This window comes from Chiloscyllium plagiosum, unplaced genomic scaffold (genome assembly GCF_037043375.1).
Source record: "Chiloscyllium plagiosum isolate Xiang-an unplaced genomic scaffold, Cpla_swu_hap1 HiC_scaffold_1, whole genome shotgun sequence".
In the NCBI taxonomy this organism is placed as follows: Eukaryota; Metazoa; Chordata; class Chondrichthyes; order Orectolobiformes; family Hemiscylliidae; genus Chiloscyllium; species Chiloscyllium plagiosum.
Genome location: NW_028270139.1, coordinates 25,773,388 through 25,800,491, shown reverse-complemented (window position 1 = coordinate 25,800,491; position 27,104 = coordinate 25,773,388). Strand labels below are relative to the sequence as shown.

The following is a 27,104-nucleotide window of genomic DNA, read 5'->3' as shown; positions in this document are numbered from 1 at the left end:
ACTGTAAGTAATCTAATCTATTCTGTTTGTTTCAATTAGTTCCATCGAGTTTCTTGCTCTGTATGCTCCTTAACAGTTAAGGAGCTCTAACTTTGGCTATCCCATTATTTTTATTTGTGGGAACATGCTGCTGCCACTGTTAACAGTTGTGGAGGGAATGAATATTGAAGGTGATGGATGGGTTGCCAGTCAAGTGGGCTGCTTTGTTCTGGATGGCACTGAACTCCTTGAATGTTGCTGCAGCATCCTGGCAGGTGGAGAGTTTTCCATCACACCTGACTTGCGTCTAGCAGATAGTTTACAGGCTTTGGGAGAGTTCCATCCTCTGGCCTGCTCTTGCAGACAGTGTGTATATTCCAGGTCCAGTTAAGTTTCTAGAAGATTGTAACCTCCAGATTACTGGCACTTGAGGATTCAATAATTATCCTGCCACTTAACGTCAAAGAGAGATGCTTAGATTCACTCTTGTTGAATAAGGTCACTGCCTGACCAATCCTGAATTTTGCCCACAACTTGCTACAAATAAACACATTTCTACAAAGGAGTTGTGAATGGTACAATCATTCAGGGAACCCCTCCGCTTCTGACATTATGTCATGGCAAGGTCATTGATGAAGCATTTGAAGGTGGCATTGCCAAAGACAATGCCCTAAGAAAATCCCGCACTCATATCCTGGAGCTAAGATTATTGGATTCCAACAGTGACAACCATCTTCCTTTATGTTTGATACAAATTCAGTGAAGAATTTTCCCCAATTCTCATTAACCAATTTGGCTAGGCCACTTGGTGCCATATTCAATCATTGTAGCTTTATCAAGGTTTGTGAGAAGATTTGTAGCTCGGGTGCTCGCTGTTGTGGTTGTGTTCGCCGAGCTGGGAATTTGTGCTGCAGACGTTTTGTCCCCTGTCTAGGTGACATCCTCAGTGCTTGGGAAACAACACAGAAGCGCTTCACAGGAGGATTCCAAGCACTGAGGATGCCACCTAGACATCCGTCTGCAACACAAATTCGCAGCTCGGCGAAGAAGAAGAACGACGACGACAACAACAACACTTTATGTTTGGACCAGGTATGAGCGATGTTTTAATGCTAGTGTTGCATTTGTAATACAACAGTTTAACACAGGATCACAATTACTTCTGGAACACAAGTCTTCTGTACTACTATTGAAATGTTTTTTTTTCACCCCATGTTGTATGTGTGCAGGTGTGAGGGACAGTGAGAGACACAAGGTGCATGAATCTTTATTCAATTTCCACCACCAGGAAGATAGGAAAACACCCGAGTGGCCAGTGACAAGCAGTGCCCTTCACATCAAAGGGCAATGCTGTGTGATCAAACAATGAAGGGGAGGGCAGGGATTAAATCAAAATAGAGTTGGAGGGGGAAATAATGCATTCCATTCCCCACGGCGCCCACCTCTCCCTGAACAACTCCAGGGTGTTGGTGGACACCGCGTGCTCCTTCTCCAAAGACACCCGGGCTCTAACGTAACCACGGAAGAGGGGCAGGCAGTCGACCCTAACGACCCCAACGACCCCCTCCATGGCCCGCTGCCTGGACCTGTTTATGGCCAGTTTGGCCAGGCCCAGGAGCAGAGCCATGAGGAGGTCTTCAGACCTCTCCTCCCTCCTCCGTACCGGGTACTGAAATGTTTTTAATACCCATAGGATATGTAGAATTAATTATGTGAAAAACTACTCTAAATTTGTCTAATAATGCTATTAAAATATATCTAGAATGAATAAAATAAAACTTACTGCAAGTGTCTTTTAGTTTCTGAGGATAAAATACTCCAGTGCCCGCAATTCTCTCTGTAAGCCACTCATGGGTAACACCAGCAAACAGCATTTTATAATCCTCATCAGTTATAACACGCTTCTCAAAGGCTTGTTTCTTTCTTGAAAGAAACACAAAGGAATTGCTGCTTGAACTCACTGATGGACTCAGATAGCCAAAGTCTGAGCAATTGCTTGAAAAGAAAGGTGATTTGTACCATGATTTAAAAGAGGTGCTGGAGTTGAGGCTGCTTTTTAGAAACTGGTTACTCAGTCTGTCATCTTCACTTTCACCTTCTTTGAGTGATACTTTCTCAGACCCTTTGTCACGTTCCTTCTTGGGTAGTGAACATTGAGTAGAACCATTCTTCACTTGCTTTGCATCATGAATACATGCTTCTTGTTTCTTGCTTTCATCCAGATGTGTGGGTTCAACCTCAGAGACTCCTCCAGTACTTGGAGGACTATTGTTGTCTTCTGAACCATCAACAGTTTCTGCGGTTGGGTCAATTTCCACCATTACGAAGGACCCACTTTCCTGTGAAGAAGACAGGCTTTTCTTTGTAAAGTTGCTCAAATTATTACTGCCAACTGAGGCAGGGTTAATTGTATTTGAAGCTGGCTGAAGACAAGAGGATTTTGCATTGTCATATTTGTTTGGGATTGGAAGCACTTTGTCATTGTCCAGGTCATCTACAGTTTCTGCATCAGAGTCAACAATCTCAAATGAGCCACTCTTTTCTAAAATTGAGGAGGTAATTTTTCCATTGCCTTTTGAATCTGCATCATCAGGTCTAGAAGTCTGATATATGGTCCTATAATTTGGATGAGAGAGAGAGGAGGGGCTTTGATCAGATCTTGTGGTCTTACTGCAACTACCTTTCTTGTTATCTTCTTGAATGTCATCAGCAGTCTCTTCATCTGGATTAACATCGCATGACTTATGGTCTCCTAAGGATGAAGATGAAGGATTTTTCTGCCTCCCATTGCTTGGAGTATCATTAATGTTTGAAGTGATTGAAGGATTGTTGTCTGGTGCAAATTGTAGAGACAGCTGTTGCACTGGTGGAATGATGGACTGCAAAGCACTATTATTCAATTTACTGTCTTTGCTATCAATTTCATCAGTTAATATTGTTGAGCACTCTGTGTCCACACTGAACAGAAATGGTTTCCTTCCAACCTGAGGTAGCCCACAGTCTTTGCTGCTGGTCACTTCCTTCCAACTATTAGAAGATCCTGATTCAGAAGCTTTGAAGCAAGAGTTCAAGGAAGGGCTGGAACCATGGCTGTCATTCAAACATTCTGTGCACCCTTTGTTTGTGTGACCCTTTCCCTCTGATGTTATATCATCCAATTCTGTCTCAGCATCTATCAAAACATATGATGCCTCACCAATAAAACAATTATTAGGAGTGCCAATGTTTTTCAGACAATCAACATGTTCCTTCTCAGTTCTCTGGCTTTGTACTGTTGTGTTGTCTTTCCTTGTTATTACCTGTTTCCGTAGAGGGTTCTGAAGAAGATCATGGTTAACAGAGTGAAGTGTGCTTATTTTGGCATCAGCTGTATCAAATTCTTTTGTTTCTGTCTTGAAAGCAGTTATACAACTATGTGCTGATGACTCTTTGTTATTTTGTTGTCGTCTGCAAGTTCTTTCAAATACTTTGCATATAGTTGCGTGATACTGTGTATGTTTTTGAAGGACTTTCTCAAAGGTCATCTTTCCCTTCACTATAGGCTTATCCCAATAATGCTTGTAGTGGTTAGGGACATAAGACTTAACATCCGAATTGCAGAGATCCTTTATTTGCAGATGAACTTTGACTTGGCCTATCAGTTCCATGATTTCCTGTGCCAAAGCTTCCTGGGTTTGAGTGCAGTACAGGTATAATTTTTTCATCGCTTCTTTACATAATTGCCTTGCCTCTGTAAGATTTTCACTCTGATCTGTGAGCCACCTGCATACTGTTGTAAGAGAGAAAGCTGCTTTAACAAACCCATGCAGTTCCTGCTTACTTGTTATCACTTCACCACCTCTACTCGTGAGGAGACCAATTTCAAAAGCCTCCTTTGCTTGAGAAAGGTAGAACTGTCTTTCATCCTCTGACAATTCCTTTTTAAAACTATAGGAGAGGAGACAGGTTCCATAAATATTCTGGGAAAGAGAAAATAAAGAGTGACAGTTAAAACTATTTCTATTTCAAATTGCTTTGGCAATAATTGAGGCACTTGTTCCACATTATTCCAATATCACTGGCTTATGTATGGTGGGATCTGATCATCTGACCGTGATCTGACCCTATCAGAAGTGGTGCAGGTGTCTGTGGGCAGAATGGTGAAAGTAGTGTTATAAACCTGTTTTCCACCTGCAGAAATATTTATTCAAAGCTTTCCAAATGCTTTTGAGTCAGGAACCCTTCATTTCTGCTCCAATTAGCTCATTCTGGCTGTTATTGCACACAAAGAAAAACTCAGTCTTACTCAGACAAGTACAACATTGCCTGAGCCAACAATGTGGCCAAAGTTAGAAATAGATCAGTTCCACGATTTCCTTTGCCAAAGCTTCTGGATTTGAGACTGACCAGGTGCTTTTTTTCCCTCATATTATTTGTAATTTGTTATCAAAAATGTCACTAAAAAACAGAAAACTAAACGAGTGACACCAACACACACGTTTTAAGACCCTGAATGTCATTGATATCTAACATCACATTTAGACACAGGCTGTTAGCACTCAATCAAAAACCTTCCAAGCCAAGTAAAGTGAACTTCAACAAATTTTATCCCTGGTTTACAAAAACATCATTAAAAAACAGATTAGCTGTACAGAAACTACAGACTAGCAGAAGAAACAGGACATAAAAAGGTTCTGATTAATGAGAGCTTTTCTAGTTTGCATTACTGAAATAATTCAGCAACAGTTTTCAAGCACTAAATCACATTGAATGTTGTAGTAACTCTTCATCTCTAGCCTGATCTGTATTTGCTTTTTAAGAGTCCATTTCTGGTTGAGGTTTATCATGTGGAAGTAATTTCAGTTGACTTAAAACTAAATGCATTGTCCACCTGCTAGAGATCCCATACTCACCAAATTTGTCAGCACAAAGAGTGGGCTATACTGACTGAGCACTGCAGCCAGTTTCCCTGCTTCAGCAGCTGACAACAGTCGGTCAGTGTACTCTTCAAGCAGAACCTGAGAACCAAAAAGAAAGTTGTGGTATTAGTTTAATTGTTAAATATATTGGAAAATTTTGCACATTTTGTATTATTGAAGAAATGTAAAAAGACTTGTTTAATTATCAGTAAGGCTAGTGACTGAAACACTGACACGCCATGCATAATTTTGTGCCCTTCATGAACGAAAAGGTATTTCAATCTCAGTCTTCATATGGTACGTGACAAAACATAAAACCCATGCAGAGCAATTCCCATTTCCCCCAAAATGCCAAATATCTTTACATTTGAGATGTATTTGATATAGAAGGAAAGCCGAGTGAACAGGTAACTTCCAGGGGACTAGAATACAGCCAATGGATCTTGTAGGCCGTGTGTCAGTGATAGTCAGAAGCAGAGCACTGATACAAGAAGATCGTATATCAGTTAGAATGGTTAACAAAGCTTTTACTGCCAATTTGAACCTGCTGATTCAGACGTCCTGATGATTGAGAGAACAGGATCAGGGTTTCATAAATAATTTGTGAACATGCTTCAACTCAGCATTCACGTTAATTTTTATAATTATTTATTATTCCTTCTTGGTATACAGTATTTCTAACGAGGAATGTATTGACCTTCTTGCATTACTCTTGGGAAAGTGATGACGAGCTGCCTACTTCAATTGCTGCAGTCAGTGTGATAAAGGTGCTTCCCTGCCCTGTTGGTGAGGACAGTTCCTTTTGACTCAGAGACAAAGGACAAAGAAGGTCAAACAAAGTCCCGATAATGACACATTAGAAGAGTAATAGTGAAAGGGAGGAATTAATAGCAGTGAGAATGAGAGGCAAACCTGGCCCAAATTTAAGATGCTTTCCAACAAGTGCATCTGCAAAAGTAAATCTGCCCAACTGTTTTCTATAATATATCTGATGCAGTTTGTGACCATCTTCTGCTGGGTCCCTGAATTAATGATGAACAACGGAACAGCATAGAATGATTGCAATGCAGCTAATATGAACACAAAGGACAGTGCAGTCAATCAGCCATAATTGGTACTTGAGACTTAGTGCTAATTACCTGTCTGATATTTGCTGATGGGTCAGATTGGGGCCAGCCTGAGGGACAGATCTGTGGTTATGCTAGATGCATTCATGCTGTCCTGCATTCCTTCACAACGCCCTCTCATGTTTGGACAGTTCTGAAGTCTGTAAATACTGCCTAATGGTTGCCTTTATCTGATATACCAGCACATTGAAACCTGCTGTGACAGCATCCCTGAAATTTGAATCAGTAAGTTTGACTGTAAGTGTACATAAGCCATCAAGAACTCCAATGCTAATGTCACAGAAGTTGCTGTGCATACTATTCCAGACCAGAGTTCAATATCTGTTCATCTATGGATGCACTGATACAAAAGTAAAGTCTTTCCGTAAATCTTGCAGTGTATTTTCATGGATACAATTGATTAAGGTATACAGTTCTTATAAAGATAGCATGTTTAATTTGCTCATGTAATGTGGGCAGTGCTGGCTAAGCCAGCAGTTATTGCCATCTCTAATTGCTCAAAAAGCAGTTAAGAGTCAACTCCTTTATGGGTCTGGAGTCACATGTGGGCCAGGCCAGGACACTAATGAACCAGAGGAGTTTTTCCTGACACTTTATAATGGTCATCATTAGACTCTAAATGGAATTCCAAATTCCACCATCTGCCTTGGCGGGATTCGATCCCAGATCCCCAAATCATGACTAGGGTCTCTGGATTAATAGTCGAGTGATAATGTCACTTGGCCATTGCCTCTCCTCCTGATCATGGCATGGGGCTGCTCTAATTTCAGTACTAAACTATCATGGGCACAAAATGCTTCTTGAGTGGGGCCCTGATTGATAAACTGGCTGACTACTTCGACATGCAGCAGCCAAATGGGTTCCCATTCTTCTCCAGAGTGCTTTGAAGTCAGAAAGGCAGTCCTATACCGATGTGTCTCCTCCCCTGTTTTCATCGATCTGCTTTTCCTGGTGGGGCTGTTAACCTGCCATTATTGCATGCCCTCTGGATGGACCTGTGACATTGGAAACTGTCTCACTCCCTTTAATAGGCTGACCAATTATAAGGTCACCTCCCTGACAGAAGAGAATTCTGATAAAAGGGACATGTTGTAGACCCTCGTATCCATCAATGCCAGAGTCCAGTGTTTTTCTCAGTTTAACACACAAATCCTGAACCATGTCATTTTGATTTTTAAATGTGCGATAGGGTTAGGGTTAGGCCATTGATTTCTCTTCTTACTGCATGAACACTTGCTGTTAGAAACAGAAACAGTCAAAGATATTTTACCAGGTCCACCTGTGGGTTGTCCTTAAATCGACTGTAATCATCATCACTCATTGAAATGAGCAGGTCCGCTAGAATGCCCAGTGAAGTGGAAATTCCCTAGAATCACAAATGGTTTAACATAAATTGTTTTAAATTCCAATAGTACAAATTACTGTTCATTTACTACTTGTATGCCCATCCATATCCTTTATCATTTTGAGCTCACATCAATATCTATATCTCTGCACAACTTAAATTTACATGGGGTAGTGGTAACATACTGACTGCCTTAAATTAATTAAGGATGGAGGAGAGATCTTATGCACCAAACAGCGGAGGGAGAACCTGTGAGGCGTAAAGTGCACTCACCCACAAGTTGAGGCATGTATCTTATTAAATAGTTCTATTGAGGCCATTCAGTCCATCATATCTATGCAGAACAACAAAGGTCTGACTACATTCATCCCATTTTTCAGCTCTTGGCCCATAGCCCTGGAGGCTATGACAATGCAAATAAATATCTAACTACTGCTGGTTCTGACTCAACCGATTCTCCTCAACCTCCTTCTTAGCCTTCTATCTCTTACCTAAATGTCCTTTGGTTATTGACTCCATGAGTAATGGAAAAAGTACATATCCACTATCGAGGCCTTTCATAATGTTAAATCAGGCCTCTCTCAACCTTCATGAACCAGAATGCACACAAAACGCTTAAAAGTTTACATATAATTTACAAAAACTAGTTTGTGTTGCTCCCCGGAATCAAACCCTGGCCTATCCAATCATTCCTCATAGCTCAAACCTTCCAGCCCAGGCGTCACCCTGGTAAACATTCACTTTATCCTCTATTGCAATTGCATTCTTCCTATGATGTAGTGATCAGAACTTCACACATAACTCCATTTGTGGCCTAACCAGAGTTTATACAGTTCCAACATAACCTCCTTGCCCTTGTGTTCTATGCCTCAAATAATAAAGGGCAAGTATTCCATATAACTTTGACTATTTTATTTACCTGCCTTTCCTGCTTCAGGGATTTGTGGATACACACACCTAAGTGCCTATGATCTTCAGTACATTTAAATGGTAGGACCATGGAAATGTAAGCCTTGTTAGCTCTCTCCAAGTACATTACTCCACACTTTCCCAGGTTGAATTTCATCTACCACCTCTCTGACCAGTCCACTGATTTCCTCCTCACTACTTACCAACCTACCAATTTTCATGTCATCTCTGAGCTTTTTGAAAACCCCCTGCTGCACATTTATGTCCAAATCATTAATTTCCATCACAAACAGCATGGGCCCCAGCAATAAGCCCTTGCAGAATTCCATTGGAAACAGACTTCCAGTCACAGAAATATCCCTCTACCATCATTGGCTGCTTCCTACCCCTCTGTCAATATTGGTCCAACGTGCCACTTTGCTTTGCATCCTATGGACTCTTATTTTCTTGACCAGATTGCCATGAGAGACCTCAAAAGCATTTGTTAAAGTTATGTAGATAACGTTCACATGTGTGACCCTCGTCAGCACTCCTGGTTACCTCAAAAGGTTCAATCAAATTTGTCACATATGACTTTCTCTCAACAAATCCAGGTTGATTGTCATTAATCCATGTCCCTGCAAGTGCAGATATACTCTGTCTATCAGAATTCTTTCTGATAACCTCCCCACCACAGATTGGGTTGATAGGCCTATAATTTCCTGGCCTATCCCTTCCTCCTTTTTAATATTGCAACAGTACTAGTATTCATCCAGTTCTTTGGCACCTCACATGTTGCTGATATACCCATGTTGTCCTTTTCCTGTGCCAATATCTTTTGAGTTCACACACTGATGACAAAATGGATAACTTCACATTTCCCACATTATTTTCCATCTGTTAAGTTTTTTACCCCCTCTCTTAACCTGTCTATATCCCTTAGCAGACTCTGTCTTCTACACCATTTGCCTTACCATCTATATTTGTGTCATTTGCAACTTTGGCACTTTAACTTTCTTTGTACAGGTCATGAATTTATTTTTTATAAAGTAATTGTGGCCCAACATCAATCCCCATGGCACTCCACTAGCTACAATTTGCCATCCTGAAAATGCCCACTTTGTCTTCTGTGAGTTCACCGATCCTCTATTCATGTTTATATATCATCTCCAACACCATGGGGCTCTTACCCTATGAAATGGCCTTAGATGTGTTATCTTTTCAAATACCTTCTGAAAACTTAAATATGTCTTATTTAATGCTACCCTTTTATCATGTCTGTTCTAGTGAATGCTTTAGGAATGATATCCCCTTCATGAAGCCATGCTGATTCTACTCCTTCCCCTGTTTCATTTGCTAAAGGGCTAATGTAACTTTGGCTCCTCTCTCTCCATACATCTTGTTGCCTGTTTTGATATTACTTACAAGTTTAGCCTGAAAATTTATCTTCTCCCTCTTTTCATCAAATTCTTTTTTTTAAAAACATACCCAATCCTCTGGCCCACCATTAATCATTTCCACATTGTATATTTTTTCTCTCAGTTTGATACTATCCTTCACTTCTTTGGTTTATCATCCCTATAATCCTTCTTTCTCACTGAAATATATCCTTGCTGTGAGCTATGAACTATTGTCTTGAATGTCTACAACTGTTTCTGAGTTGTCTGCTGCTAAACTTCTTTATAAGTCCTCTTTAACTAACTCTGCCCTCATTCCTTTGTCATTACGCTTAGGTTTAGCACAATTGTTTATTCTACTAAATTATGATCACTGTTTCCTTGGGCATCTTTTATCCAGCATTGTTTAATAAATCTGCCTCATTACATGTCACCAGATCTAAAAATAGCCTGATCCCTAGTTGGATCGACAACATAATGTATTCAGGATAATTTCCTAGACTATGAATTCCTCCTTGTGACCCTGTCTGCCAATCTGATTATCCAAATCTATGTTAAGATTACCGTCATTAATGTACTTCCTCTTACCTTCCCTATTAACCCCTGATTTATTCTTTACCCTACCATTTAGCTCCTGCTAGGGGACCTATAGATTACTCCCACCAGTGTTTACTTAACATTTTTATTTTTACCTCCACTGATAAGGGTGCTACATTTGTCTGTTCCAAGATCACTGCTATTGTACTTATGCCAAACCATACTAATAATACCACCATTCCTTCCTGCCTGTCCTTTCAAGCTGTCACATATCGCTAAATATTTAGTTCCCAGCTTTGATCTCCTTGCTGCCATGTCTCATATCATATCTGCATTTGTGCTGTTAATCTACATATTTTATTTTGAATACTATGTGCATTAAAGCAAAGTCTCACAAGTTCAGTCCCCTTCAACCCTTTTTACTGATACTTTTCTAAGTTTGTGCACTTTGACCCTACCTGTTCTGTTCAAACCCTTTAATTAGTTAAAAGCTCCCTTTCCAGCACCAGTTTTTTGGATTGCTATGTTGCTGGTCCCAGCATGGTTCAAGTGAAGCCCATTCCGCCAAAGCAATTTCGTTCCACCCCAGTACTGGCACCTGTGCCCAAAGAATTGAATGCCATTCCGCCCACACCACTCTTTCAGCAACATATTTAACACATTTTATTGATCCTATACCAGTTTGCCTTTAGCTCAGGTGATAATCCAGACATTATTACTTTGGAGAGTATGCTTTTTAATTTCGCCACTAACTGTTCAAATCCTTTCAGCAAATATCCTTTCTAGAAACTCCTTTTAACCAATGTGCTATTATTTCCATGACCACATAGCTCTTATGTCACATTAGTGTCAAATAATGAAACACCCCACCCACTCTACCCTTGTCCCCATGGCCCCTTAAAGATCCTAACCAGCCAATTTATGCCAACCCATAGCCCCACACCCATCGCTTTGTCTTTACATCCTACATGTCAACTAGTACCCATCAATTACCCACTAATACCCACTTTGGACTGACCTCAGAAACCATATTGAGATGAAATACAACTTTAAGTATCTATTTACAAATTTGATTATATTAAAAAATTCCATTCAATGCATTTAAATTACCTCAAGTACTTAACTCCATATAAAAACAACCATTTGTATTCATAAGCAGTGGTTAGCACTGCTGCCTCACAGCGCCTGAGACACGGGTTTAATTCCCACCTCAGGCGACTGACTGTGTGGAGTTTGCACATTCTCCCAGTGTCTGTGTGGGTTTCCTCCGGGTGCTCCAGTTTCCTCCCACAGTCCAAAAATGTGCAGGTTAGGTGAATGGGCCATGCTAAATTGCCCGTAGTGTTAGGTAAGGGGTAAATGTAAGGGTATGGGTGGGTTGCACTTTGGCGGGTCAGTGTGGACTTGTTGGGCCGAAAGGCCTGTTTCCACATTGTAATGTAATCTAATCTAATAATCTAATCAAAGAAGGATAAACCTTCAATAGTCTCCAGAGCTGTCAGACTGAATTTACAGCTCCCTGAACTGTGGAAGTTTGTAGAAGCTATCAAACAGTAACAATACCATAACAATAATACTTAGTGTAAAGTCAACAAACAAAAATTGAAACTGCGAGCACAAGATTTGTTTTTCAACTCATATGGGCAGGGAATTTGAGTAACTTGATAGTTCCATTGAATTTATCTTCCCTTCACACTTACTCTAAAAGTTTTTAACATTCACACTGGGGGACAAGGCTCCACAGTAAATAGCATGTTTGAACTCAGCAATGACCAACTTGGTTTTTGCCCTTGTGATTTGCTTCTTGTCTTCATTCTTCTATTGGAAAATGGAACCAATCAGAACTGTGGGGTGGGAGATGGAATTCTTGGATCTTGGACACACTGCTGGACTTCTAAAACTCCATGAAAACATAGGTCTGGAAGTGAACTCCTTCTGCATTGGTAGGCAGAATTTTTGAAAACAAAAGGTTGCATTAACACTCAATGAACATGAATAATGGCTGATGCAGTTGATACCTTTGTTTTATATTTCAAGGGGGCGGCACGGTGGCTCAGTGATTAGCATTGCTGCCTCACAGCGCCAGGGTCACAGGTTCGATTCCAGCCTCAGGAAACTGTCTGTGTGGAGTTTGCACATTCTCCCCATATCTGTGTAGGTTTCCTCCAGGTGCTCTGGTTTCCTCCCACAATCCAAAGATGTGCAGGTTAGGGGAATTGGCTATGATAAATTGCCCATAGTGTTAGGTGCATTAGTCAGGGGTAAATGCAGGGTAAGGGAATGGTTCTGGGTGGGTTACTCTTCAGAGGGTTGGTGTGGACTTGTTGGGCCGAAGGGCTTGTGAAACCAAACTCTAGTTTTCAGAGAAGAGGAGGATTAAGTGGAAAACACACTTCACAGAAAATTATAACATGAATATATAAATCAAACAAGCCTTTTTATCTGGGTGAGGAAGCTCATAAAATCCCACAATGGAAGCCCAGATCAGTTCCGCAGCTTCATACCATAGCCCTAAAAATGAATCAGAAAATAAAGCATCAGATTTCTAGATTCCTTTTCTGAAATAGAATTCTATTTTCAGTTCAGCAGCACCTTGGACGTAGTGTTGGGATCACATGCCTCAAAGTTAGACAACTTGGCCAGAAAGTATACATTCAAATACATTTTCCTTTTCTGGTTATGAAAGTGTTAATAATTCTACTTTTTTGTATTTACGAATGCTTTCATGTTTCTATGTGAAATTCCACATGCTTTTTGATGATACCAATTTTTTACTACTTGGCCTTAATATTATTCATTTAGGTTTTAGACTATTATAAAAGATCAACTGAGGATATGCCCTCTTGACTCTATGGTAATGACATTAAAATGGCTTGACTTTTAAAACAGTGCAGATCTTCACACAAGCAGCAAATTAAAGTCATATTTGTTCATAGTCAAGTATGGTAGTGATCTACCAGTTAACAGAGTTGAGGGATGTTCCTTTTTCAGGTAAGATATTGTCAGCAGGAGTGCAAGAGACATGATTGAAGTAACTTCAGCCAAAGGTATAAAATGGATAATCTCTCTCACTGTTCTCCCTGGGCCCCCATCATAAATGACATAGTGAGCCAATTCACCAGTTGGCAGTCATTTAATGGCCACTGTGCTGGAGTTGGGCCCTCTGCACTCTAAAAGGAAAAGGCTGGAAGCTCTCTTTTCCCAGAAGCTCCACTGGGAACAGTGGCCACGCATGGGACTGCAATAGTGCCCAGTGAAGGTATTGAGCAATGGAACCCAGACAATGAGGTGAGTCTGGCTTCACTGAAGCCAGGCTGGCAGTGCTTGGCAATGGGTATTAAGGAAGTAGTGGGGCAGTGGATAACAGTTGAAGTGGGGGGGTGGATATGAGGATAGTTCACACTTTGTGTGAAGCTTTTGAGGTTGTTTGACCAGGAGACTTCCCAATCTCTCTTCAGCCTAACCTTCCCCTTCCCCCACCTCATCCTAGTTTCAAACTTGCAGCTCCGCACTGTCCCCTTGACCTGTCCGGACTTGTCCGACCTGCCCAGCTCCTTTTCCACCTATCCACTCCACCCTCTCCTCCCTGACCTATCACCTTCATCTCCTTCCCCACTGACCTATTGTACTCTATGCCACTCTCTCCCCACCCCCACCCTCCTCTAGCTTATATCTCCACGCTTCAGGCTCTCTGCCTTTATTCCTGATGAAGGGCTTTTGCCCGAAACGTATTTTAAAAGATTTTGCCTGTCCTCGGATGCTGCCTGAATTGCTGTGCTCTTCCAGCACCACTGATCCAGAATCTGGTTTCCAGCATCTGCAGTCATTGTTTTTACCTCAAGTCAATAGGTCAACTGGGTTTTGGTCTCCTGCACTATGGGTGCACTCAGTGGTGGCATAAGGAAGCTCTTAAGTGACCATTAGTTGACCATTTAAGTGTCCCAAATGGGAAAGAATGCCAGCCCTACTGTGACAAACTACATTTAGGATGTGGGTTGTGGCAAAGGATTGTCACAGTGCCACTGGTATGTTGTGCAATTCCATAGTCTTCTGTCTGCTAACTCACCCCCTGTCAAGAGCACCATTCCCACTCCAGCAACTGAGTGCACTGGTGACTGACAATCAATTGAAGGCGATGGAATTGACAATAGCCCAGCCATCATATTGAAAATGTATGCATTAGGACCAGCCAATTGTTGAGTCACAATGTTCCCATGTACCTACAACATTGTTATTGACTGATGATGTGGCGGATTGACAGGCAGGGCTTATTTAGAAAGATTAATCTATTCCAGTCAGTTATCTCCCTTGAAGCCTCTTTTCAACCATTAGCAAAATAATGGGAAGGGTTTTCAACAATGCTAGCAGACCACCTATTCACCAATATTCGCCTGTACTGATACTCAATTCAGTTCCACTAACAGTGTCGGTATCATCACAGCCTTGATTCAGACATTGAGAATAGACCCAAATGCCAGACAAGCGGTGAGAATAGCTGCCCTCAACATCAGGGCAGCTCTTGACTGATAATGGACTTGAGATGCCCTGGCAAGGCTGCTGTCAATAAGGGTCAGAGTATAAACACTCTCCAGCGGGTGAAGTTATAACGCATACAAAACAGAGGGATGTATTTGGTATTCAGACAATAATAACAACTAGGAGAAAAAGTGAGGACTGCAGATGCTGGAGATCAGAGCTGAAAATGTGTTGCTGGAAAAGCGCAGCAGGTCAGGCAGCATCCAAGGAGCAGGCGAATCGACGTTTCGGGCATGAGCCCTTCTTCAGGGAGCCCTCCTGAAGAAGGGCTCATGCTCGAAACGTCGATTCTCCTGCTCCTTGGATGCTGCCTGACTTGCTGCGCTTTTCCAGCAGCACATTTTCAGCAATAACAACAACTAGGTTTGTTACAAGGAAATAAGCAGCTAGGTTTGTTATAAGGAAATAAGTGAGTGGTGGTGGAGTGGCATGTCCCTACTTCTAGACTAGAAGACCTGGATTCAAGTTCCAGAGATGCTTATGTAATAATATCTCTGGACGTTTTGATTAGAAATATCTACAACAGGTTAAGGAAGGAGGGATGCAAGGATCACATGACACTGTAGTAGTGGTAGAAGACCTAGGATTCAAGTTCTACCTGCTCCAGAGTTGTCATTACATCCTTGAATCAGGCCGATTATAAATCTCTATAATATGTAAGACCCTTGCCAACTGGAAATGAAGAGCTCCAAAATACACCAGCTGAACACATCACAATATTACCAAAGTAAATAGTATGTTACCAAAGGAGTTAAATCTGTCTTTGATCTTACCGAGTTTTTGTAGGATCTGTCCCCTTATCTGAATACTGACAGCCTGCACCAATGTTCGGTCACTTGTCTTCTCATAGACCCAAGTACCTGCAGATCACAAGTAGTAATGCAAGAGGCCGTACAAAAATGAAATAAAATTACATACAACAGTCCTGTCATGGAGCTGCATTATTCTGCACTGGAGGCTCCATGCTTTCAAAACCAATTATATCAGATTTAAGAATGACATTAGATATAAGATTTTTTTTTCCTAGACAGATGCTGTCAAATGAGTGCAACAAATCCCAGGAAGCTCTGGAGCAGATGGTGTTATGTAGCAGGTACAATTTAGACTGCTCAAGTCTCCAACCAGTTAACTTTTACTCAGGAGGGCTGCTAGGATTTGTAACTGTCCACCCAGATCATCAAAGCAAAAGTGACCAGGAGTGAAGTTTATTACGATAATGAGTGAAAGTCAATGTGAAAGTATTTTGATTGGGAGGTTAATTGGATTAGTGATCCATTTTGGACTACTGCTGAAGTTGAATTTCACACCAATGAAGCCAGTGCTGTTCTATTTATGCTATTTTACTGTCAATGAAAATCGTAAACAGTTTTGTGTACACATGATGGATGTTTGGAAATAGGGATAGACATCAGTTATACCTGTGGGATTTTTTTTGTTTTATCTGTTTTATGAGAAGACGGAAGAAGTATTCTGGCCATTTAATAGTTTGTGGTCTGGACAGGATTAGACAAAAGTTTTAGAAACTGTTAAGGCAGCTTGTAGTTGATATTCCTATTCTGTCCCTTTAAATATGATGTTTTGTTAAAGATGTGGTGACACTGTACCAATATGGTGTCAATTCAGCAGAAAAAAAAAAGAGAAAATTCCATAGCAATTTTCATTCAAGATTCCAAAAACAAACACCTATCTGATAAGACCCACCTGTCTCTTTAAGGCAGGTTAGCTAGCAACAAGAGTTCTACAAGCTAAGCTCCCAGGTACATTTGTGCTTAATGTTAGTATAAGCACACAGAGCTCTGACACTTGTGTATAACTACTTTGCTTTCGGACACTTATGCCAATTGTAATATAGATTACCAAATGTTGAGAAGTAGGTAGAGGAGCAAAACAAATATGGGAGAATAAAGTAAGCCAAGGATATTGTGTTTTAAGGTACGTTTATTAATTTATGCATTTGGCAGGAAATCTCTGGGAAGTGTTTTTTTCAAATAAAATTTACATTAACAGTCAGATTCTGATTTAGAATGCCGAAACTGCAATCTTGTTAAAAAGTCTTGTCTGACAGAAACTGCCTGGTGGTGACAATTATCTGTCAATTACATTGAAGTGTTTGACTGAATAGGTATGAATTACTGTGGCTTCTATGTCTTTAATCATTTGATTTAACCTCTATATCTTTAGTCATCCACATCCTTCCTTTAGCCCTCAGAGGAAAAAGTCTATTTTGTACTCTAGCCACTGGTTTTTGAGGATTTCCCTTATTTTTATTAAGAAAGGATTTTGAAATTTTTACAAAAATATAAAATTATGACAAAATAATAGAACAATCTTGCAATATAACAACAAGATCTGTAAACAAACTACTCTATACCACAAACAATCTAGGAGAAAAACAACTGTCCACAAACTACAGTTCAATAAACAACTAAATCAAAACAAAGAAACTAAATTAAACTGAGTTGAACCTAGGCAAATTAAATTAAATTACTTTAAGTTACTACACTCAGCGCAATCCTACCATAGCTCCCCATCACCGAGAGCATCAGTTAGCATACCCGTATTTGTTCAGAGTTCTTCCTCCTAGGGACCTCTGGGCCATCAGACACAGCCCTCATGGCTACACAAATGCCCTATCCAATGTAGCTGATAAGTCCACATCTATATGGTTCAAAAAGGGCCACTACATCCAATAAAAAATTTCCATTTTCTAGTGCACCATACTTGTAAGGATGTCCAGGGGGATCTACTCCATAACTAACCTAAGCCACCCTGAGTGTCCTGGGGGATTATCTGATACCCAGCTCATCAGAATGTTCTTCCTCGTACAAAATGAAAGAATACTAAACAATTTCTTCCCATGCGCATCCAAGGAGAGGAGATTCGGCAAACCCAAGAGGAGGGATACTGGATCTACCTTGACCTCGGTTCCCAAGATCCCTTCCAAAATACTTGCTGTACCACCCCAATACTTGTGAAGCTTATGGCATGACCACAAGCAATGAGTAAGAATACCAACATCTATTTTACATTCGGGGTATACTGGGGACGTTCCTGTCTTAAATTTCGCAAGCCACACTGGTGCCAAATAAATCCTGTGGAGTACCTTCAGTTGCATAGCCTGCATCCTATTGCAAATTGAAATCTTCCTTACATTCTCCCAAATATCCTCCTACTCCTCTGGTGAGATCTCCACCCCCAATTCCTGAGCCCAGATTCCACACAACCGCTCGATGTTCTTCAAGACACTACCTCCTAATAAATGTTAGAGGGTGCTGGCCAAGAGAGTGCCCGTGGACTGTCTTCTCCATATCCAACTTCTAGGAACTAACCATTAAATGTAGTCTTTTTCTGTATAAAGTTCCTAATCTGAAAGTAACAAAAAAAAAAAGAGGTCCCTCCTAGATAGCTCATATTTAGATCAGCTGCTTGAAAGACATCATGACCTCCCTATCAAATAAATCTCCCAAACAGGAAACTCCTCTGGATTCGCAGAGCCTAAAGCCAGAATCCATTGATTCTGGCTGGAATCCTACCAATCCTACCACGGGGAAGTGTTTTGTAAATTGCCCTCACTTTGTTGCATCATTCTCCATGTTTTACCAGTGTTAAGGACAATTGGATTTCTGCAATGGTCCATAACAGTCCTCATCTTGTCCATGAGCAACATATTAATGAGGGGACATTTTACCTGAGAGGCCTCAATGTCCAGCCAAATTGACTGTGGGTCCTGGCAAGCCCAATCAGCCACATAGGATAGCAGGGGACATAGTTGGTATTGCTTAAAGTCTGGAAAGTCCACACCCCTCCATCCCCTGTGGAAGCTGCAATTTGGCAAACTTCACAAGAAGCCACCCGTGACGCCAGGTAAAAGAGCCAAGCCAACTGTTAAGCCTCCATAGTGCCTGCCTGGGTAACAAAGGGAGCATTTGCATGGGATATAATAAACAAGAAAGAACATTCATTTTAACCAGAGCTATTCTACCCAACCAGGATATCGGAAGATCTTTCCAACGCTGCAAGTCCTGTCATATCTTCTCTAGCAACTGCACAAAGTTAGCTTTGTATAATTGATCGAAGGCTGGGATGATAAAGTTAATTATATACCCCGAGAAAGAGCCAAATAAATTAATCACCTGTATTAAACAGGGCACAGATATAGTTGGTTGGCTAGAAAGAGAAGAACGTCATCAGCATAAAGGGTGATCTTATGCCTTCCTGATCCTATCTCTGGGGCATTTATATTGGGGTCCCTCTGGATGGCCTCTGCCAATGGCTCATCACCAATGTAAATAGCAACGGTGAGCGGGGGCGCCCTTGTCGGCTGCTTCTGTCAATGCTCAAAATGTCACACCTTAGAACGTTAGTGAGAACCGCTGCTTTAGGGTCACTATATAACACTGCCACCCACCTGGCAAAGACTCTTCCAAGGCCAAACCATTGTAGGACAGGCCCACCGACACTCTCATTCGTTTGGCCGAACTGGTCCTCACCCTTAATCTCTCCTTTGAATCCTCCCACTTCCTCCAGACCAAAGGGGTAGCCATGGGCACACGTATGGGCCCCAGCTATGCCTGTCTCTTTGTTGGCTACGTAGAGCAGTTGATCTTCCGTAATTACACTGGCACCACTCCCCACCTCTTCCTCCGCTACATTGGTGACTGCATTGGCGCCACCTCGTGCTTCCGCGAAGAGGTTGAGCAATTCATCAACTTCACCAACACATTTCACCCTGACCTTAAATTTACCTGGACCATCTCTGACACCTCCCTCCCCTTCCTGGACCTCTCCATCTCCATTAATGACGACCGACTTGACACTGACATTTTTTACAAACCCACAGACTCCCACAGCTACCTGGATTACACCTCTTCCCACCCTACCTCTTGCAGAAATGCCATCCCGTATTCCCAATTTCTCCGCCTCCGCCGTATCTGCTCCCAGGAGGACCAGTTCCACCACAGAACACACCAGATGGCCTCCTTCTTTAGAGACTGCAATTTCCCTTCCCACGTGGTTAAAGGTGCCCTCCAACGCATCTCGTCCACATCCCGCACCTCCGCCCTCAGACCCCACCCCTCCAACCGTAACAAGGACAGAACGCCCCTGGTGCTCACCTTCCACCCTACCAACCTTCGCATAAACCAAATCATCCGCCGACATTTCCGCCACCTCCAAACAGACCCCACCACCAGGGATATATTTCCCTCCCCACCCCTTTCCGCCTTCCACAAAGACCGTTTCCTCCGTGACTACCTGGTCAGGTCCACACCCCCCTACAACCCACCCTCCCATCCTGTCACTTCCCCCTGCCACCGCAGGAACTGTAAAACCTGCGCCCACACCTCCTCCCTCACCTCTATCCAAGGCCCTAAAGGAGCCTTCCACATCCATCAAAGTTTTACCTGCACATCCACTAATATAATTTATTGTATCCGTTGCCCCCGATGCGGTCTCCTCTACATTGGGGAGACTGGGTGCCTCCTAGCAGAGCGCTTTAGGGAACATCTCCAGGACACCCGCACCAATCAACCACACCGCCCTGTGGCCCAACATTTCAACTCCCCCTCCCACTCTGCTGAGGACATGGAGGTCCTGGGCCTCCTTCACCGCTGCTCCCTCACCACCAGATGTCTGGAGGAAGAACGCCTCATCTTCTGCCTTGGAACACTTCAACCCTAGGACATCAATGTGGACTTCAACAGTTTCCTCATTTCCCTTTCCCCCACCTCACCCTAGTTCCAAACTTCCAGCTCAGCACTATCCCCATGACTTGTCTGGACTTGTCCTACCTGCCTATCTCCTTTTCCACCTATCCACTCCACCCTCTGCTCCCTGACCTATCACCTTCATCCCCTCCCCCACTCACCCATTCTACTCTATGCTACTTTCTCCCCACCCCCACCCTCCTCTAGCTTATCTTTCCACGCTTCAGGCTCACTGCCTTTATTCCTGATGAAGGGCTTTTGCCCGAAACATCGATTTCGCTGCTCATTGGATGCTCCCTGAACTGCTGTGCTCTTCCAGCACCACTAATCCAGAATCTGGTTTCCAGCATCTGCAGTCATTGTTTTTAATCTCATAAAGGAGGTATGGCTACTCCGCCCGGTCAAATGCTTTCTCTGCATCCAAGGAGACGACCAAGCCCGGAATCAAACCTTACTGGCACATCTGAACCATATTTAGCACTCTTCTAATATTATTAGAGGATCTGGGAACTCTACCTGGTCTTCCTTTACAAAGAAGGGCAAGACCTTCTCCAACCTCAATGCCAGCATTCAGCAATATTTTAAAATCCACATTTAATAACGATATAGGCTTATACAAAGTGCAATCCTCTGGAGCTTTCCCTCTCTTGAGAACAAGAGAAATATTTGCTTCTCGCAGAAAGGATGGGAGGCAGTCCTGACAATACGAATAATTGTACTTTTCCAACATTGACATGGGCAGCTTGTCTATAAACTCCTTATAAGGTTTGCTCTGAAATCCATCTGGACCAGGCGCCTTACGACCCTGGAGCTGCCTCACCGCCTCCTGTATCTCTTAGATTTTCAGAGGGGCATTCAAAAGAGATGCCTGTTCTGAAGTTACGCCTGGTAGGGCCACGGTCTTAAAAAAAAGACTCCATCTTCGCCAATCTGTCTTCACAGCCCTCTGACCAGTACAATCCAGAGTAGAACTTCCTGAATGCTGCATTAATCTTTTTGGGATCACAGGTGATAGTACCAGCACACAGTCTTCTTTCTGGCCAAGTACGCCAAATACCTACTTGGTTTATCACCATACTCGAACAACCTCTGTTTTGCAAAGGAAATCTCCCTCTTTGCTGTCTGGATGAGTGCAGCATTCAGAGTGGCCGAGGTCAGTAATCCGCTGTCTCGGAGTCTCAGCCGCGCCTCGAGGATACACTGCTGCTCTCACTTCTGCTGCTTCCAGGTCGGCGAGTAAGAAATAGTCAAACCCCTTGGCAGTCTCCCAAAGCACCGACAGATTCCTGGCCGTATCCGAATTAGTGACCCAGAAAATTTTAAATTTCCATGAAAAATACTCAATGAACTGGCTATCTTTCAGGAGAAAAGGATCCATGAGCCAGTGCCATGAAGCCTGTCCCATCGCCACCGGCCTTAACTTCCATGTACACTGCCGCATGATCAGAAATGGCCATGTTAAAGGCCTCCTTGTTTCATGACTGCTCTGCCAATAATTTCTATTCCAATTCACTTTGTCAGAATAATATTTAACTCTCTAAAATTAATTGTCTGCCAGTGAATATTTTTAACTGGCATATGATTTTTGACATGAACTAATAAATAAATGTCAGCCTGGATTGCTTGAAGGAAAGTAGTGTCTGACTTCATTTATAGAGGCATAAGTTTAAAAGGCAAAGCAGTTGTATTATTGACAAATTAGCTGGAGCACTCTTTTCCATTCTGGGCACAATACCTCAGAATGGATATCTAGGCTTGGCGAGGGTGCAGGTGGGCTTTACAAGAATGGTACTAGGAATGCAGGGAACCCTTCCGTTACAAAATGGGTTGTTCTGATCTGGAAAGCAGTGGTAGCAACTTCACTAGAACCATTCAAAAGAGAATGAAGTAAGTATGTCAAGAGGAAATTTTGCAAGGTTTAAGGAAAATGAAGGGGAGTGGGATTAAATGAATAACTCTACCAGAGACTTTGCATATGCAACTTGGACTTAATGGCCTTCTTCTGTGCTTTACCATTCTGTAATTCCATGGTTTTAGATGCATTTAGTATCATCACTTTGGATGCCACGCCAGCATTGCAATGCACAAAGAAAGTGAGAGATTGAAGTGTTGGAGAAGATGTGGAATTTGCACTCGTTTGTTGAATAGAAAAAAAAATTGCCCCCCACTGATATACAGGACATCGGTGAGCCAACACCTCCATCACTGTGCGCAGTTTTGGTCTTTTTAGTGAACAAAGAACGTAAATGCATTGGAGATGGTTCAAAGGAGGTTTACTACATTTGATTCCTGGAATGAATGGATTGTTTGATGAGGAAAGATTGGACAGGCTGGGCTTAAATCCATCAGAGTTTAGAAGAGTGAAGGATGAATTGATTGAAATATGTAGGATCCTGAATGGTTTTCACAAGGTTTTTGATTACATTATACTATGCTAATTTCTCATAAAAATATAAAAAGATTTCTCGATTTGGACATGAAAAGGATGTTTCTTCTTGTGGGTGAGTCCAGAACAAAGCAACAGTTTTAAAATTTGGGGTTTTCCTTTGAGAATAGAGAGAAGGGGATTTTAATTCTCTCAGAGGATTGTCTGACTGTGGAACTCTCTGCCTTAGAAAGTGGTGGAGATGACTATTTTTAAGGTGGAGTTAGATTGATTCTTCTCGGAAGTAGAATCAAATATTTTCAGGAATAAATGTGACTGTGGAATTCAGATGACCACTGGTCAGACAAAATGTTATTGAATGGCAGAACAGGGCTGAAGGGCCAAATGGTCTACACCTGTGTTTTGTAAATAAATCACAGCCATTATCTATCACAAGCATCAAAATGAAAATAAACTCCCAACAGTGCATAAGTAATGACAGTTAAACAAATCTACAACTAAGCAACTTTTTGAGTTGAGGTCTTCAATGCTGGAAATCAAATGGGGTGGAGAATACCGTGGGCGGCACGGTGGCACAGTGGTTAGCATTGCTGCCTCACAGCGCCAGAGACCCAGGTTCAATTCCCGCCTCAGGCGGCTGACTGTGTGGAGTTTGCACATTCTCCCCATGTCTGCGTGGGTTTCCTCCGGGTGCTCTGGTTTCCTCCCACAGTCCAAAGATGTGCAGATCAGGTGAATTGGCCATGCTAAATTGTCCGTAGTGTTAGGTAAGGGGTAAATGTAGGGGTATGGGTGGTTTGCGCTTCGGCGGGTTGGTGTGGACTTGTTGGGCCGAAGGGCCTGTTTCCACACTGTAAAGTAATCTAATCTAATCTAAATCTAAATAATGGGATGTTTGGATGAAGCAATCCTGGGAACTATGCAATCATAGTCTAGAATTTACTGCTGCACAGAGGAATAGATGTGATGGATCGGGTTTCAATGTGTTTTCTTATTTTACTTAAATATGTCGTTATTTTCATAGAGGCATTAATGATCACAACATAATAAAATTTATGTTCCCCTATGTTTATTGCTTGTGCTGTGATTTATTTCCCATTAATCAATCAACAGTGATTCCTTTTGTTCGAGCCAGCAGAAAGATGATACGCTTATTGAGACAGCGAGCTGAAGTTATCCAAGAACGATTGCAAGGACAGAAATTAAGTAGAAACACCATTCATCATATATTGATACAAAACACACATATAAGAGAGAGAGTGATTTTTACTGAAGTAATCACTAACCTGTTGCCCCACTGTTATTTATGAGACTGCTCAGGATGTATTCAGCTTTCAAAAGTTTGCCTGTCAACATTAAAAGACTGTTACTTGATTCAGGAAGAATTAATAATGCAATATTTCTTTAGATGATAGTTTGCAGTGACTGTGGTGAGAAAAGGAACATTATACTCTATACAGGTTTGACAAACAGTCTGAAGAAGAGTCACTGAACTCAAAACATTAACTCTGTTTCCTCTCCAGAGACAATGCCAGACTGCTGACTTCTCCAGCACTTTCTGTTTTTGTTTCCTGCATTTGCAGTTCTTCTTTTTATTCAGGAGACAATGAGACTTATTACAGGCTCCTGGCATAGCTGAAACTGTGCACTGAAGTCGCATTCCTAAAACCTGAGCGTATAACCTAACTAAAACTGTAGCATGGAGTCATAAGATACTGCATGGTTAGAGGTATTGTGTTTTGGATGAAATGATAAAAATGTGCCTTGGTCTCCCTTCTCATTCGGACATAAAATATCTCATAATGCTTCATTGAAAAGAAAATGCAAATTCTCCCAATATCTGGCCAATACTCATCGCTCACCTTGAATAAATTCAGATTAAAAATGGATTATTTGTCACTTGGCTCATTGCTGTTTGTGGGAACTTTCTTTGACTGTTGTACTTTCTACATTGCGATGGTGATTGTAATTCACTGACTAGAAAATACCTTGAAATGTGAAGCTGTAAAAGGCATTGTATCAAGATATATTTTTTAATGATTAATAAGTAATACTTTGTTTGTAGCATCTTGACATAGCAAAACATCCCAAAGTAGAGAACTTAAATAATTTTCTCTGCTTTCTTTGATCCTGAAATATAACGTTGCCTGGCTGAGAGAATGTGCTTACAAAAATATCTCCAAGCCTTTTACCAGTGTTGTCCTGTACCAAGCTACCTGGAGGTCTCTGTGACTTCTCTTTCTTCAATGTCAAAGAGTTAATCTCTAAAATATAGATGTCTTTTTAATGGAATACACTGTCTAGAGAGACAATTTGCGCTGACTGTTGACTGGGCTGACCTATATATCCGGCAGAGTGGAAGCCTGGATTTCTCTGCATGCTGAGGAGTTTCACTTTGATAGGTCCCCCATCCATAGGTATGTGTGATTGACAAGACAGTGAGAAATATTCTCTTTACAATTCACATGCTGTGCACTGCCAGTGTTTTCAGTACTGAGTCCCTTTAATTTTCTTTTTTGCATGGTCTCAGATATGCAGTAACGATCACTGAATAACGCTTTTGCTGTACCTTCCAGGCTGCTGCACAGCCATGTAACTGCTGCATCATCGACAGGATGCAATCCAGAGCAGATTGCAACAGAAATTCCCTGACACTGCAAGTGGGAGCATCGGGAGACTCCAATCCCTGAATCACAGAGAAGGTTGACTTTCGCAATCTTTACACAAAGGCTCCAAACCCCAAATATTGATTGGAGGTTCAGAGTGGGGGGGGGGGGGAAGGAACAGGAATCAGCTAATTTCCCTTTGGCCCTCCATTCAGCTGCTGGATTTCCCAGGAAGCCCAGCCAACAGGGTTAAATTTGCTAAGTATGTTAAACCAAAGACTTCCACTTTAGTTACAATATTTAGTTACAGCAGCTTAGCTGTTCTGTCTCTAAACCCTCTCTATTAAACCTAGACTCGAGCATGTTGGAGGTGGGTTGATATCAGGTTTGAAAGATTTAAAGTTTTAGCATCTCACCATATTCCAACCAAGTCAGGGTGGGTTAAAATCTACCATCTAGTATTGATGGGAATACTGCACTAAAAGGGCTGGTCTCTTTTGAATGAGATGCCAAACTAGGAATGTGCCGAACCTTGCGAATGGAAATGAAAGTGCCCACAGCACTATTTCATAGAGAGAAAAAAAAAATCACAATTCTTCCCACCTCTGGCTAATATCTATCCCTCAATCGACACATTGCACTTTACTGTGTGCGTGCAAATATTGCTGTGCACAAATTGACTGCAGTGTTTTCAACATTACAATGATGACTACATTTCAAAAGAACTTCATTTGCTGTAGCAAAAACAGAAATTGCTAAAGAAACTTAGACTCTTTGGAAGAAGGGTCATTGGACTAGAAATGTTAACTCTGCTTTCTCTTCACAGGTGCTGCCAGACCAGCTGAGGTTTTCCAGAAATTTCTGTTTTTGTTTCAGATCTTCAACATTCACAGCTCTTTGTTCCAGTTCACTTTCTGCAGAGTATTTAGAATACAGTTTGGTCATGAAAGGTGCTACATAAACCATTTTTAAAATTATACATGAACAGGGAAGACTCCAAGTCACAAGCAAAGGTGGAAAATAAAATAACTATAAAGTGAAATCATTATGTATAATATGACTGTACAGACGCTGAACAAAGTTCACGTGTCATTCAATGAGGATCATTATTTTTACTGAACAAAAAATGAATAACTACACCTGTTAAAATAGTGGGAAATAAATTTTATCTGAATTATGACCACATTCAAACAATAAGATCACACAATGGGACTTCACTTTACCAGTAGGATGAACAGAAACAACAACTCCAAACTTATTGGCTTGACAAATGAGAACAACATAGTTTTGAATGATTCATTGTGCGTTCTGTTTGATATTATCCATTCCTGTTTCAATTTTCTTTGCAGTAATTTAATGATCTTTACTCCCTTTATTTCCTTTTCCATTTTTCCCAGTTAGTATAATACATGTTGAATTCGCCCTGAACACTGAATTTTCATTGTGGCATTTAAATAGCCATTTACCTGGCTTTAGATTTAACAAAGGCAATCGAAAATAAAAAAAAAAAGCTGTATTCAGTAATGATACCGTACACTTTGCAATTTAATAGTGTATGGGGACAACAAAACTGTGAGCACTTTCTGCAATCCAGGTAACTACTGAGTGTGATAAAACATATTGGGTTACTGCAATCAGTTAGCAGCTGCATTGTTTGTATTGTCAATTGGCCTTGCTGAAATAAAATGAATATGCTGAAA

At 41.5% G+C, this 27,104-nt stretch overlaps 1 protein-coding gene across 2 annotated transcripts in view; it reads right to left on the bottom strand.

Annotated features, from left to right (window-relative positions):
- Positions 1-27,104, bottom strand: part of alpk1 (alpha kinase 1) — a 146,747-nt gene that overhangs the window by 15,106 nt on the left and 104,537 nt on the right. For both annotated transcript variants that reach the window (XM_087982444.1, XM_087982402.1), the window contains 6 exons: positions 24,085-24,144; positions 15,481-15,567; positions 12,606-12,682; positions 7,275-7,370; positions 4,872-4,976; positions 1,763-3,938 (listed from right to left, as the gene is read on the bottom strand). In XM_087982444.1, coding sequence (XP_087838570.1) covers positions 1,763-3,938; positions 4,872-4,976; positions 7,275-7,370; positions 12,606-12,682; positions 15,481-15,567; positions 24,085-24,144 — 2,601 coding nt within the window. The remainder of the gene's footprint in view (positions 1-1,762; positions 3,939-4,871; positions 4,977-7,274; positions 7,371-12,605; positions 12,683-15,480; positions 15,568-24,084; positions 24,145-27,104) is intronic.